Source organism: Coregonus lavaretus (assembly GCF_964263955.1).
Source record: "Coregonus lavaretus genome assembly, chromosome: 34".
Lineage (NCBI taxonomy): Eukaryota > Metazoa > Chordata > Actinopteri > Salmoniformes > Salmonidae > Coregonus > Coregonus lavaretus.
This window is the reverse complement of record NC_140021.1, coordinates 20,931,003-20,946,685: the sequence shown is the minus strand read 5'-3', so window position 1 is coordinate 20,946,685 and position 15,683 is coordinate 20,931,003. Positions and strand designations below refer to the sequence as shown.

General features: G+C 42.8%; 1 protein-coding gene across 1 annotated transcript in view; it reads right to left on the bottom strand.

Annotated features, from left to right (window-relative positions):
* The window catches only part of LOC311108900 (partitioning defective 3 homolog), a gene marked incomplete at its 3' end in the record, with an annotated part of 333,622 nt that overhangs the window by 151,680 nt on the left and 166,259 nt on the right, over window positions 1–15,683 (bottom strand). The window contains exons 12-13 of the mRNA XM_084151692.1: window positions 5,101–5,289; window positions 4,480–4,650 (exon numbers count right to left, since the gene is read on the bottom strand). Of these exons, the coding sequence (XP_084007818.1) occupies window positions 4,480–4,650; window positions 5,101–5,289 (360 nt within the window). The remainder of the gene's footprint in view (window positions 1–4,479; window positions 4,651–5,100; window positions 5,290–15,683) is intronic.

Below are 15,683 nucleotides of genomic sequence, written 5' to 3'. Positions count from 1 at the left end.
CTCTTCATTTTTTCCACAGCTGTATATATATATATATATATATATATATATATATATAAATATAAATATAAATATAAATATATATATATATATATATATATATATATATATATATATATATATATATATATATATATATATATATATATATATATATATATATATACTACCGGTCAAATGTTTTAGAACACCTACTCATTCAAGGGTTTTTCTTTATTTTTACTATTTTCTATATTGTAGAATAATAGTGAAGACATCAAAACTATGAAATAACACATATGGAATCATGTAGTAACCAAAAAAGTGTTAAACAAATCAAAATATATTTGAGATTTGAGATTCTTCAACGTAGAATGCCAAGAGTGTGCAAAGCTGTCATCAAGGCAAAGGGTGGCTATTTGAAGAATCTCAAATATAACATACATTTTGATTTGTTTAACACTTTTTTGGTTACTACATGATTCCAAATGTGTTATTTAATAGTTTTGATGTCTTCACTATTATTCTACAATGTAGGAAATAGTAAAAATAAAGAAAAACCCTAGAATGAGTAGGTGTGTCCAAACTTTTGACCGGTACTGTATATAATATTCCATATACAACATAACAGTTTCCCAAGTGCCTCTCTCTCAGCTGTTTTACATCCAAGGTTAACTGGGGGACTAAAAAGTGATTAATGAATGCTACTGTACATTATGTTTCAAATGAGTCAGGAAAGGGGAAAACAACCGTGTAAGGGTTGACAAAGGTGGCCTTCTCTCTAGCCAGTGTCTACAATCAAACCAACATAAACACATTGTAACCTCCATAACAAGCCTATCCATTGAGCAGGGTAGCACCTCCACATAACACAACCACTAAACTCCCCTCTCAAATACATTAGCGCCTTCGGCCTTGGCTTCCCTCCACTGAGACAGAGATGGATCGTATTCATTGTAATGTTGCCCTCTGTGCTCACTCCCACTTTGCTCTGTGACAGTAGCAAACTGGCGCTCGCTATCACAACATTACTTGACCGGCTGGTGGGCTGGTTGCTGAGTGGTGGGATAGAAGTCACCGCAAGGCAACAATCCCGTCTATTTATATTCTGTCTCTCCTTTTTGTAGTAGCTATCCCTCTCTCAGAGCTAAGAGAAGACAACATCAGAAGAGTGCCTCTCTCTCACTCTCAGTTTAAGGGGTTTACAGAGTGACTGAACAGCTGGCAGGCATATGTACATATACACACACTCACATACAATCATCATACAGTGGGGGAAAAAAGTATTTAGTCAGCCACCAATTGTGCAAGTTCTCCCACTTAAAAAGATGAGAGAGGCCTGTAATTTTCATCATAGGTACACGTCAACTATGACAGACAAAATGAGAGAAAAAAATCCAGAAAATCACATTGTAGATTTTTTTATGAATTTATTTGCAAATTATGGTGGAAAATAAGTATTTGGTCACCTACAAACAAGCAAGATTTCTGGCTCTCACAGACCTGTAACTTCTTCTTTAAGAGGCTCCTCTGTCCTCCACTCGTTACCTCTATTAATGGCACCTGTTTGAACTTGTTATCAGTATAAAAGACACCTGTCCACAACCTCAAAAAGTCACACTCCAAACTCCACTATGGCCAAGACCAAAGAGCTGTCAAAGGACACCAGAAACAAAATTGTAGACCTGCACCAGGCTGGGAAGACTGAATCTGCAATAAGTAAGCAGCTTGGTTTGAAGAAATCAACTGTGGGAGCAATTATTAGGAAATGGAAGACATACAAGACCACTGATAATCTCCCTCGATCTGGGGCTCCACACAAGATCTCACCAAAATGATCACAAGAACGGTGAGCAAAAATCCCAGAACCACACGGGGGGACCTAGTGAATGACCTGCAGAGAGCTGGGACCAAAGTAACAAAGCCTACCATCAGTAACACACTACGCCGCCAGGGACTCAAATCCTGCAGTGCCAGACGTGTCCCCCTGCTTAAGCCAGTACATGTCCAGGCCCGTCTGAAGTTTGCTAGAGTGCATTTGGATGATCCAGAAGAGGATTGGGAGAATGTCATATGGTCAGATGAAACCAAAATAGAACTTTTTAGTAAAAACTCAACTCGTCATGTTTGGAGGACAAAGAATGCTGAGTTGCATCCAAAGAACACCATACCTACTGTGAAGCATGGGGGTGGAAACATCATGCTTTGGGGCTGTTTTTCTGCAAAGGGACCAGGACGACTGATCCGTGTAAAGGAAAGAATGAATGGGGCCATGTATAGTGAGATTTTGAGTGAAAACCTCCTTCCATCAGCAAGGGCATTGAAGATGAAACGTGGCTGGGTCTTTCAGCATGACAATGATCCCAAACACACCGCCCGGGCAACGAAGGAGTGGCTTCGTAAGAAGCATTTCAAGGTCCTGGAGTGGCCTAGCCAGTCTCCAGATCTCAACCCCATAGAAAATCTTTGGAGGGAGTTGAAAGTCCGTGTTGCCCAGCGACAGCCCCAAAACATCACTGCTCTAGAGGAGATCTGCATGGAGGAATGGGCCAAAATACCAGCAACAGTGTGTGAAAACCTTGTGAAGACTTACAGAAAGCGTTTGACCTGTGTCATTGCCAATAAAGGGTATATAACAAAGTATTGAGAAACTTTTGTTATTGACTAAATACTTATTTTCCACCATAATTTGCAAATAAATTCATTACAAATCCTACAATGTGATTTTCTGGATTTTTTTCCTCATGTTGTCTGTCATAGTTGACGTGTACCTATGATGAAAATTACAGGCCTCTCTCATCTTTTTAAGTGGGAGAACTTGCACAATTGGTGGCTGACTAAATACTTTTTTTCCCCACTGTATATGCTGCTGCTACTCTGTTTATCATATATCCTGATGCCTTGTCACCTTACCCCTTTACATATCTACCTCCATCACTCCAGTATCCCTGCACATTGTAAACATGGTATTGGAACTGACTGACCCTGTATTTAGTACTTCTTACTTCTTATGTTTTATTTCTTGTGTGTTTTTGTTCTACCTTGTGTTATGTTTAGTCCTAAATTGAAATTGATTACTGCATTGTTGGGTTTCGATCTTGCAAGAAAGGTATTTCACTGTGCACGTGACATTACAACTTGAAATTTGACAGGCTGGACTGATAGGAGAGACCTTGGATCTTGGAGGGCCCAGGAGGGACAAGTGTCCTTGGCCAGGGAAAGTGAGTGGGAGAAGGGGTAGGGGGGTGATGGGGAATGTGCGTGTGGGGGGACGAAGGGCAGATGAGGGGAGAGGGTCCCAGCAGGAGGTCTACTCAAGGACCACAGGACAGAGGCACCAATCATCCTCACACCAACACTAATCAAAGCTGATCTCGAATCAGCGGATGCAGGGGATTGGCACACACACACACACAAAACAAACACGCACACGCACTTCAACGACGAGTACTTCACCACTGAATAAAGCAGCTCGTCTCCATTATTAGCCCATTCCCATATCGATTCATCTCCCCATAGATACCAAAATAAAATATTTGCTTCACCACTTCAAAGCCAATGAAATGTTATATGTATTCTAAAAGATACATTTGTTTTTTAAGACGCTATGAGAGCAGCTCGACTGCTGGTTAATAGAGAAACATAAATAGACTCAGAGTTGAGTGATGGGACTTGATCTTTTTTTTACATTTCTGAAAGACAGCAGCACCTTTCAAAACCATATCTGGGCTAGGGCATTCCACAGGCTGAATTGCTTTCGATCCTCTCAACTTCTGCTACAGCCTGATAACAACTCCTCACTTTAATTCACTTTCTTTCTGAAAGTCCAACCTTCCTATCTGCACATTGTGGTGGGCTGTGTCTGGTTCTGTCTGCCAGTCATCCACCATTGAAGTGGCTCTCACCATATCATAGCGCCCCACATTGTCAAGTCAACCATATGCAATGGGGCCGAAAGCAGAGAAGAGTTAGATTATCAAAATTGGATCTTTGCTGTGAAGATTTGCATGCTGGTAGCTCCTGAAGGTGTCCCTCTGGCTATCTCAAAGAACCAAACCAAGAAAAGGAGGGAAATAGACAGAGATAGCTAGCATGGTAAAAGTCAATCATAAAGCCCTTGTTTATCATTCAAAGCAGACGAGTGGTCCATCCATCAATCCCTCTCTCATCCCTTTCTTGTTCTCTCGTTCTCACCCACTCCACTCGTCTGTCTGACAAGTCAAGTAGCACAAGCAGTAAAGGAGCGGGGGAAAGAGATCAACTCATTCATTCTCAATACCACTAATATCAACCTATGAATCTCAGCTAAGACCAACCAATTAAAACATCCCCTCTTCATTATCTAGCATTTAATCATTCATTCATACACACATGAGGGTTGGGGTCAATTTCATTTCAATTCCAGTCAGTTCTGAAAGTAAACCAAATTCCAAATTCCCCATTGAAAAACATTGAAGAGAATTGAATTACTTTAGAGTCTCAAGATGGTGCAATCATTACCTCGTTGCTCTTGGCAACCCTCCTGGCAATGATGAGTTGGATCGTCCCTCGTTTGTTGCCCTCCGTCGACATGGACAGGCGAAGCGTTTCCATGGCATCCTGGTTGGGCGTCCCTAGCAACGACTCGCCATTGACGGCAATGAGCTGGTCGTTGACTCTCAGTCGGCCATCCTGTAGAACCACACAAAAAAGAAGGGTGTGATCATTTACATATATATGCACTGTAAATTGACCTGTTTTACAGCGCATTACAATAACGACATGTTATCTTCACCATTTCTTAAAGTGAATGACCATCAGAGTAATTAACTAACTATTGGAGACTAGATAATACAGAACAAAAGTCGAATACAGTCATCATTCATTCTTATTGCATCTCATGAGCATTCTCTTTGAGAAGCGTAGACATTGGTAGCCTAGTGGTCACTGGTTAGAATCCCGGTGAAACATCTGCCGATGTGCCCTTGAGCAAGACACTTAACCATAATTGCTCATGTAAGTTGCTCTGGATAAGAGCATCTGCTAAATTACTAAAATGTAAAAATGTAAATTGTTATTTATTAGGGTCTATTTATCATGTATATGTATCAACCATGGAACACAAGGATGTGTGATCCTTACCTTGCAGGCGGCTCCTCCATTGATGATGGACTTGACGAAGATGCCCAGGTCGGCGTGATTTTCCTTGGAGCGGTTGCCCTTGACGCTGACCCCCAGACCTGCCGACCCCGAGTCACTCAGGGGGATCTCAAAGGTCAGGAACTCCCTGGTACCATCTGGGGTCAAAACCAGGTCCTCTTCTTCTGACTTCTGTAAGGAGAGGGGAGAGGGAGGTAGATAGGTAGAGAAGACACAATATGGAGAGAGAGAGAGAGAGAGAGAGAGAGAGAGAGAGAGAGAGAGAGAGAGAGAGATTAGAAGAACAAAAGAGGGAGAGATGAGATGAGTGTGTGTCATATCTTATTGTGGCTGTCATTGTTACTTATCCTTACTGTCTAGCAGACCACCGCTAATTCGCTGTCACAGTCATAAGCTCTCTGTGTGAGAAGCAGGATCAAAGCTACTTTGAAAACACCAGGTATCAATTTTATGCTCAAACAACAGCGTTTTCCCGTTGACGTCCACACCATGCATCTTTAGAAGATGCTTTCTTGTCACACGTTTGAGGTCCGACATATACATTAAGTGATCTGATGTTCCGTGGGATGCTTTGTTAGAGTTCATTTAGTCTCAGTGTGTTCACACTGTTTGGGGGTGAAGCCTGTTTAAAACCCACTGAGACTGGAACACGTTCAACCAAACGGGTGTCAAAATTCAATTTATTCTCCCTTCTCTCCGAATGTTTATGGAATGAGAATTTCAAAATAACAGTCGTAAAAATCACAAAGGCTTTTAGTAACTAAGGTCATTACAAATTGTTATTTTATTCTTCCTTTCTTTCAGACAGATAAGTAACGGTAAGGAGAGGTGGGACAGAAAACATCTGCAACATCAAAAAAGACAGTCATGATATTTCTCTGTGCATGACAGAATCTGGTTCATTGTGACGGACAGGAAGAGAGCTTGTCTTGAATATCAAAACGATTTAACCAAATATCAGCACCTCTCATGAATACTAATCACTAGTGTGTGCAGAGGAATCTGCAGCCACTAGTATTGCTCTGAAGATTAAAAAATGTTTAATTTAAAACCAATAAAAGTTTGGCGAATGATAAAACAAAGAAGAATGGAGTACTGCTACTACATTTTTTAGTTCAATACTGTGAATACATTTGTGGGGTGTTATTGAATGAATGATGAAAAGTGATGATCTGTGAGGGATGTGGAGCCTTCATCATGTGCTGTTGTGTGTGCCTTGCAGATATAGCCATGGCTGCTGTATTAAGGGAACTAATGCAAACAACGGGAGCAATTAACCCTGGGACCCATGCTCCAAGACCCCTATAACACTACTGATGAAAGTATTGCTCTGCAGACACACACATTTACATTTTACATTTTAGTCATTTAGCAGACGCTCTTATCCAGAGCGACTTACAGGAGCAATTAGGGTTAAGTGCCTTGCTCAAGGGCACATCGACAGATTTTTCACCTAGTCGGCTTGGGGATTAGAACCAGCGACCTTTCGGTTACTGGCACAACGCTCTTAACCACTAAGCTACCTGCCGCCCCACACACACACGTACACAAAAAGACACACACACACAGGAATGCCAGGTGTCTGCCCTTCACAGGTGCTGAGTGAGAGCAAAGCAGGTTTTTCAGCGGCTGAGGAGTTATTAGGATGCAGTGGTGCGTTCAGGTGCATGAAGCTTTTTTCAACACCTAGCACGGCCTGACACCCTATTCCCCCGTCATTCCTCAGCTGTGTAGTTCTTTGTCCCCGACTACTCTACTCTACCACATGTGATAGTATAATTATGTAATAAGGCACGAGGGGGTGTGGTATATGGCCAATATACCACAGCTAAGGGATGTTCTTACGCACGACGCAACGCAGAGTGCCTGGATACAGCCCTTAGCCGTGGTATATTGGCCATATACCACAAAACCCTGAGGTGCCTTATTGCTATTATAAACTGTATACCAACGCAATTAGAGCAGTAAAAATACATGTTTTGTCATACCCATGGTATACAATTTGATATACCACGGCTGTCAGCCAATCAGCATTCAGGGCTCGAAGCACACATTTTATAATGGTTCAGTATAGCATGATCTCATAGGCCTTATTCAAAGTTATACAGAATGCAGCCAAGGCTTTAGTTAGAGTCAAACAAACAGTAACCCAGCCATTAGCCTTTAGTTTCATATAATTTATCATCATGGGGCCATTCTGAATCAGCTGTGCTCTGACAAGCCCTGAGACTTCAACACAACTCTCTATGCTATGATCGATTATGTGTCCTTGTTGACAATGTGACCATGGCAACAGTAAAAAAAAATACAATGCTTTCCAAAAACACTCAGAACTAGTTGGATAAATTGCCAACATGTGTCAAACTACGTCTTTACTATTAATGAAGAGTTTTTATTTTAAAAAATTCAAAATTACTTTTATGTCCCCGGAGAGGCTTTTAGCTCAGCTGTTTACTATATTAGATGCCATAAATTAAATTGGCAATAATTGGCTAGAGGACCACTTTCTGTGTCCTCGGCAAAATGACAATGCAATAATCATCCTCGCTCGCACACGTTCTGTATTCCAGAAAGGGAAGGCTGAGTAAGTGAATGAGAGAGAGAGAAACATTGTAACATTTACATCAGATAGGAACAAGCGCTGGCAGCCAACTGAGTTTTTCAAGCCAGCTGACAGCAGCTCCACCCTGATGTGAGTGAAGGGAACACAGCTCAACAAAAAGTGCTGTAATCCATCAAAAGAGATCGCTGGATGTTCCTGAATAAAACACAGGGTAACTACACTGGTGTAAGAGCAGTTGAATAAGTCAACATAACACTTGAATAGGTCCCAAGGTGTCAGGTTAGTTTAAAGCTAAGCTGTAAAGTCAATATAGCATCTATTGTGGTGTGTGAACAGAAGTATCACCGATCACTATTGCACCAATAGGTAACATTATCATACAGCTCAGGTATTCTATGACATATGTATTCAGTAGAGTCCACTGCTTCTCAGCACTACTAGTCATGTAGCTACACTGGGTCCCTGTGCACCGGCCTAGTCTAGACACAGCCATTCCTTCACACAGGAAGAACAACCTGCCTGGCTGTCATCCATTCTTCTCTAAACGATTGACCCAGCCACAGCCCATTATGTGCTGTGGGTCCTTTATTATTAATTAATAGTCTGCATGGGTGGCATGCATTCATTAAGTCCCATTGTCCTAGAGGAGAGGGTAAATTATATTGTCTGAGGAGAGAAAGAGGAGGGAACATAGGAGGGATCAGAGTGGAAACAGAGCAGTCCACCATACCAGAGCCCCCTGCATACAAAGTGGGGTTTTAGTCTTTCTTCTACCTTGCTAACATGGTGTGTGTTGGGGGGGGGGGGGGGGGGTTTAGTCCACACAAGGTCAAATGCTATTTCTATGGGGTTTAGGGTTAAGGTTAGAATATGGGTTCTGGATAGAATTATGTTTAGGGTTAGGAGCTAGGGTTAGGTTTAGGGTTAGGTTTAGGGTTAGGTTTTCGGGGTTAAGGTTAGGGTTAAGGTTAGTTATACAAGACTGTGTGTGTGTGTGTGTGTGTGTGTGTGTGTGTGTGTGTGTGTGTAGGCATCGAATTATGTTTAGGGTTAGGTTTAGGGTTAGGTTTTCGGGGTTAAGGTTAGGGTTAAGGTTAGTTATACAAGACTGTGTGTGTGCGTGTGTGTGTGTGTGTGTGTGTGTGTGTGTGTGTGTGTGTGTGTGTAGGCATCGAATTATGTTTAGGGTTAGGAGCTAGGGTTAGGTTTTCGGGGTTAAGGTTAGGGTTAAGGTTAGTTATACAAGACTGTGTGTGTGTGTGTGTGTGTGTGTGTGTGTGTGTGTGTGTGTGTGTGTGTGTGTGTGTGTGTGTGTGTGTGTGTAGGCATCAGCACATGCATGTGTGCTTGTGTGTGTGGTGAGAGAAAGAGTGCAGAAAATGAGAGAGAGAGAACTAGAGAACTAGAGAAAGAGAAAAGTGAATGAAGAAACATTACCCCCTTCCCCCTTTCACACACCTCAAAGGCTTTTCTGCCCATCACCACTTGAAACAATTAGCAGCCTTGGAAACTTTTCTCCACACACGACCAAATTTGGTGACATAAAGGTCATTGAAAATGAATTTCAAAGCCTAAAAAGAAATCAGTCAAGGATGTAATTGCAAAGAGGGCCCATGCATGATAAGTAGTATTGTAACATGAATTCCTTTTTGCTCTGTTTCTTTCTCTACCCGACGACTGACTGCTGATAATGGGTGACTATTAAACACCTTTGGCTTTAATGCGGATCAGGACTATTCAGGTGCAATAAGAACCTAATACAGACACAGAACTAGAGAACGGGATCCTGTTCCCTCTGGTCAGAAGTAGAGAACTATGTAGGGAATAGGGTGCTAGTTGGGATGCATTCCCAGTGTGCTGGTTGGTGTACACTCCACACCACACAGGAAGAAGAATGGACTTAGTCACCTAGACTAATGAGGGCATGGGTAGCTTGAGACCCCAGAGGTGTGTGTGTGTGTGTGTGTGTATGTGTGTGTGTGTGTGTGTGTGTGTGTGTGTGTGTGTGTGTGTGTGTGTGTGTGTGTGTGTGTGTGTGTGTGTGTGTGTGTGTGTGTGTGTGTGTGTGTGTGTGTGTGTGTGTGTGGGCCAGGTTTAGAGGTAAACATGCTTGACCTATAGGGATATTATTGTACCAGGCTTAATGTATGGACCGTTTTGGATGAATTAAGCCAGTTTTGATGAAAGGGGATCAGGAGGGTAAAGTGGTGGAAGGAAGCTCAATCAACATGTCTCTCTGCATAGTTTTATAAGACATGGCGAGGTGGGAAGTGTGTGTGTGTGCGTGCGTGTGTATGTCTGCATAGTTTTACAACAAACAGCACAAAAGGAGTAACAGCAGCATAGCTCAATCTGAGCGACAGATATACTGGAGTTTCTGGGTCGTGCTCTAATTCACTCAATGCTGCCTTTATTTCACTGGAGTGGGTTGGATTATGTTATTTTCCCACATAGAATGGGTCTGTGACAAAGAATGGAAACATGAGTCTTTCAGTTCTATTCACAGGCTGTAGTACATCTTAACTAAGCCCTACATTAAACATCTGCTGTACAGGCTTTAACACAACACAAAGCACAGTGTCCAACTCTACTATACAGCTCTCTCTACCTAATTGTGAGTCAAAAAGCAATTGGTTTGTCCGACTTCACACTTCAACCGGCTGGGTGTGTGTTGCTGGGTGGGTACTGGGTTGGACCCTTCCTTCGGGAGGTGGAGTGTGTCCTCAGTCCTCATAGGTTCCCCTAAACTACTTTGTTTATCAACCAGATCTACAATATCACCATCCCGCCATGCACCACCCCTCCTCTCGCAGTATAACGGCAGGCGTAATTATAGGTAACAGCTGCTGAAAAGTACTAAATGAAAACAGGTGGTGCGCACCGAAACTGTTTGAAAGTCGTTAACGGAGTGGCATTGTCTTCTGCCACACTTTGGGTTTAAGTGCATGAGTGTGTGACTCTGAACCCAACTTGGAACAGTGATTGCAATACAACAAAACAACAGCCTAAAATCCCTAGTAAACAATGAGGCAGAAACTCATCTGGCTGGTGAAACACGAGAAAGCCCATGTGGATGTAAAATTTACGGGGAGAAAATGACATGGGACCATTTTGTACTGCTTCAAACACACAATACAAGTTAAATATCCTGGCCCATTAAATGAGAATGTCCATTTTTGTCCCAGCAGGAGAGGAAGGCTTAGTGCTATAGTAAAACACTGGAGTGAATCCATGGAGCTCACACTGATCGATGGCACACATTTTTCTTCAGAGTTGGGGGAAACAGCAGGAATGGGAGATTTCTAGAGAGAGGGAGAGAGGGTGGGAGAGATAGAGTTGAAGAGAAGGGGGAGAGAGATAGTTAAGGATAGGGGAGAGAGAGTTAAAGAGAGGGGAGAGAGAGAGTTAAAGAGAGGAGAGAGAGTGTTAAGGGGAGGGGAGAGAGAGTTAAAGAGAGTGGGAGAGAGAGAGAGTTAAAGAGGGAGTGAGAGAGAGTTAGAGAGGGGGAGAGAGAGTTAAAGAGAGGGAGAGAGTTAAATAGAGAGAGGGAGAGAGTTAAAGAGAGTGAGTTAGAGGGAGAGAGAGAGAGAGATACATAGAGGGGGAGAGAGAGTTAAGGAGAGGGGGGGAGAGAGTTAAAGAGAGGGGGATAGAGAGAGAGAGAGACCCCCAAATGACCCAAACCCTTTCTTTGTTCCTCTGATTCTTAAATGATAGCACTGAAATGGCAGTACCATTAGCCCCCCCAAGTCAGTAGAGAGAGAGAGAGAGAGAGAGAGAGAGAGAGAGAGAGAGAGAGAGAGAGAGAGAGAGAGAGAGAGAGAGAGAGAGAGAGAGAGAGAGAGAGAGAGAGAGAGAGAGAGAGAGAGAGAGAGAGAGAGAGAGACAGCTCTATACTTTGAGAAGGTCAACACAACTAACAATAGAGAGTAATGGCTGCACTTATGATCAAATTGAGGGTTGTCAGTTCCTATGTCATTCTGCACCACTTCCTTCAAATGCTTTTCCTTTTTCTGTGTTGGTGACTAATCTTTTCACTTGTACTGTAAATAAAAAAGGTTCTCAGAAGTTAAGCCAGGGGTTGATCACTTCCAGGATATGTGTAACATTTCTCTCATTACTGCATGATGAGGAGAAATGATACTTGTACAGCTGGTCTTTTTTAAGGTTATATCACTCAGGAACACTGTGAATGTGTTACTTTATTTCATGTTAAAAAGGGAAGGAGCACAGACCACTGAGTCAACACCTTAAGTGTCTCGTCTCTCATCCAGAGATAAATTAAAACACTCATTATTTAGCAACATGGTTGGAATGCTGATTTCTGTATCAATCAGACAATAATTGTTTTTACTCTATGAAGGAAATAAAGAGAACAGCAGTTTTGGCACTTTTTTTTGCAAAAGTTGCAGCACATTACCTCATCCTTGCGGGACATTTAATTACGTTAACAGTGAAGATTACACTTCTCTGGCCCTGCTGAACAGAACACGCTGCCTTGTTAAAAGACACCATTGTTTATCACAATCAAACAAAAGATCCTGGGTAATATGAGCTGAACATGTTTTATTCTAAATTATCCACAGGGTAAAACGCTGGGCCTACGCTCTCTCTCTTAGACTCTCTCTCTGTCTCTCTGTCGTGGCGCCACACTCATCTGGCAAACACGACAACAACCTCAATCAGCCAATCAATGGGCACTGTTAGCCGTGACATCACTTCCCTCCTGGGGCGTTGCTATGGGGACAGACAAGCTGACAGATAGCGAACCGTGGCCCTGTCAGAGCTGTGCAATATGACACTGCTGAATGAACCCAGTCACCCCCATAACCCCTCCCCTCACCATCTCCTCACCCCACCCCTGGTGATCCCAGTGGGGATAAACCACATTGGTACACCTGCAGAAGCCTCAGCCAGAAGAGGACTGGCCACCCCTCAGAGCCTGGTTCCTCTCTAGGTTTCTTCCTAGCTTCCTGCCTTTCTTGGGAATTTTTCCTAGCCATCGTGTCTCTACATCTGCATTGCTTGCTGTTTGGGGGTTTTAGGCTGGGTTTCTGTATAAGCACTTTGTGACATCTGCTGATGTGAAAACGGCTTTATAAATACATTTGATTTGATATGTACAGGAGCCCATTCACAACAATACCGTACCACACAGACACTTACAAAAAATCACAAATATATATGTTATTATGTTTTATCAATTGTTTTGTCTACATTTTGGGGTGATTGGGAAAAAACAAGCAATATCATCTGCGGAGGATAATTGGACCCATTGGAAATTGAATGTTCAATTAAGGTTCATTGGCATGGTTTGGGAAAGCAAAACAATGTCATGCTTGTTTGACTTACAGATACATTTCAAGGGAACCAACCCAGCAGCCTTTTATTTCAATACGCATTTAAATGGGGCGATTGTGATTGCAGCCATTACAGTTTGTATATGTGTTTAGTGGTAGAAAACATTGTGGGGACCCCTTTGATATGGACCAGCGGAAATGAGTCAATAAAGAAGTCTCTCTCTCTCTCTCTCTCTCTCTCTCTCTCTCTCTCTCTCTCTCTCTCTCTCTCATTTGCCTGTTGCCTCTTTGCCTGGGCGCAAACCATCAATCCCACTGACACATCATTCAGAAGGACTGTAATTAATTGCGCAATTAAGATTCTCATTGCTTGGCAGACACGGCTCCTAATGGATCAGTGACAACTGTGATATGATCATAAAGACAGGTTTTAATGTACTGCTTAATTACACTGGTGTGAATGTAAATGTGTGATGCAGAACTACAGAACATAACAGTCACCATGGAGAATCATATAATCATTATGTTCCTTTAACGCCCATTTGTTCTTCATATGACAACTCGATGTGCGTCCCAAATGGCACCATATTCCCCATTTAGTTCACTTATTTTGATGGGCTCTGGTCAAAAGTAGTGCATGACATAGGGAATAGGGTGCCATTTGGGATGCTGACTCTATAGTTCTACAGGGACTGACGGTATAAGCATGCACTTAGGGTCAATCGGCTGTGTGTTATGTTCATGATATAAATATGAATCATGGTTTATGATGCGGCTGTTAGAGAATATGGATGTAATTGAGCCTATCAACACCTATTTAGATGAGGGCTAGGGTTAAATGTCTGTACTTGCATACTACTTAGAATGCATGACCAACACATTGCATTGATACATGCTAACTATGCTAGTATGGATATTGGAAGAGAGTCAGTGTCCAAGTCTGATTCTAGTAGTAGGGGGATATTGTGGCCATAGAAATAGAATAATAGATAATATTTCTATGCATGGGGCTCTGTTACCAAATCTCTGGGCCTCAGTGTCTATAGGGAGTCTGTGTTCTAGAGGGAATGGAAATAAGACCGAACATAACAGTAGAGCTAACATACTGTATGGGGGTTGGATGGAGCTCTTATTGAGGGGGGGGGTTGAAATGAATGGACGTGATGTGAGAACACAAAAGCGAATAACACACACACATTCACACACATTCACACGCAAACACACACATTCACACGCATTCACACGCAAACACATACATTCCCACACATTCACACGCAAACACACACAAACACACGCAAACACACACAGACACACCCAAACACACACAAACACACGCAAACACACGCAAACACACACAAACACACACATTCACACGCAAACACACACATTCACACGCAAACACATGCAAACACACACACAAACACACAGCTTTACTCATGACAACAAAGTGGGCAACCACTTTAAAGCAATAACAATAAACACAGCAGACGGCAGCTTAAAACCTAAACCAACTCAACAGGTGAATAAATTGTGACTTCTCGTGACATCATCAGGGCTGTCTCTGTGTTTAAGGCCTGGTATGCACAGCAGTAGGGACTATAGTAACTCATTTCTCTGCGGTATGGCCAGCCGGCGTGGCTACTGAGGCGTGACATTTACTTATTTATCACAGGAGTGGAAGGTGAAATGCAATCTTGGCCTGTGGTGTCCGGGTGCCGACATGTCGCTCTTGGCTGTAAGCACACACAGCAGTGCTGCACGGTGGGTAGATAAATGTGACGATAAATAAACCAGACAATGGCGTGTTGGTGCTGTGGCGGGGGGGTGGGGGGGTGGGTACTGTGGTTAGCCTCTGTGTTTGCATGTCGGAATTGCGTGTGAGGGCTGTGCTGTTTTAATGTTCTCACACCGCCGTGCGCGACCGCTCCTATCGTTCCTGGTATTAGTGTAGCGGGTAATTGCGTCTGCAGAAATGAATTATTCAGAGAGGTAGAAGGGGGGACTGGAGACTAGATGTGTGTGTGTGTGTGTGTGTGTGTGTGTGTGTGTGTGTGTGTCTGTGTTGACTGGGGACTATGCCCTGAGTAGCTTCTTAGCACTGTGAAGTGCAGAGGTAAGGTTTCATCAAGTACAGGTTGGGTCTCCTAGGATTCTGTGTTGTTTTGTTATTTCCATGGCGATTGCTTTTCAATACCTGACTGTCGGAGACTGTTACATTGTGCACTGGCCCGTTCTATTCTATTCCTCTCCCTCTCCCTCCACCCCCACCCCCCCAACTCTACCGCTGTCTCTCCCTCAATATCTCCCTCCGCTCCCTTTATATCCCTCCCCCTATCACCAAGTTTCTAACCTCCATGTCTCACTCACTGTCAGTCAATAGGACTCAATCCTGTCCTTCTCTATGGCACTCCCTTCTTACCATATCTCATCCTACCATAGTAGGAACACAATAACAATAACTTGTGGAAGAAAATACACAGAGACAGAAAAACACACACATGCAATTAGCATAGCCATGGAGGAGTATAAGTAGTTAATGCAAAACATGAGGTATTCGTGACATGAAAAGTCTAGAGTATCCAAACTCACCATTCCCAGCCTAGGCAGTGCAGAGGATCAGAGTTGTCAGCATGATCTGCATCCCAAATGGCAACCTATTTTCCTGTATAGTGCATTATATAGGGAATAGGGTGTAATTTGGA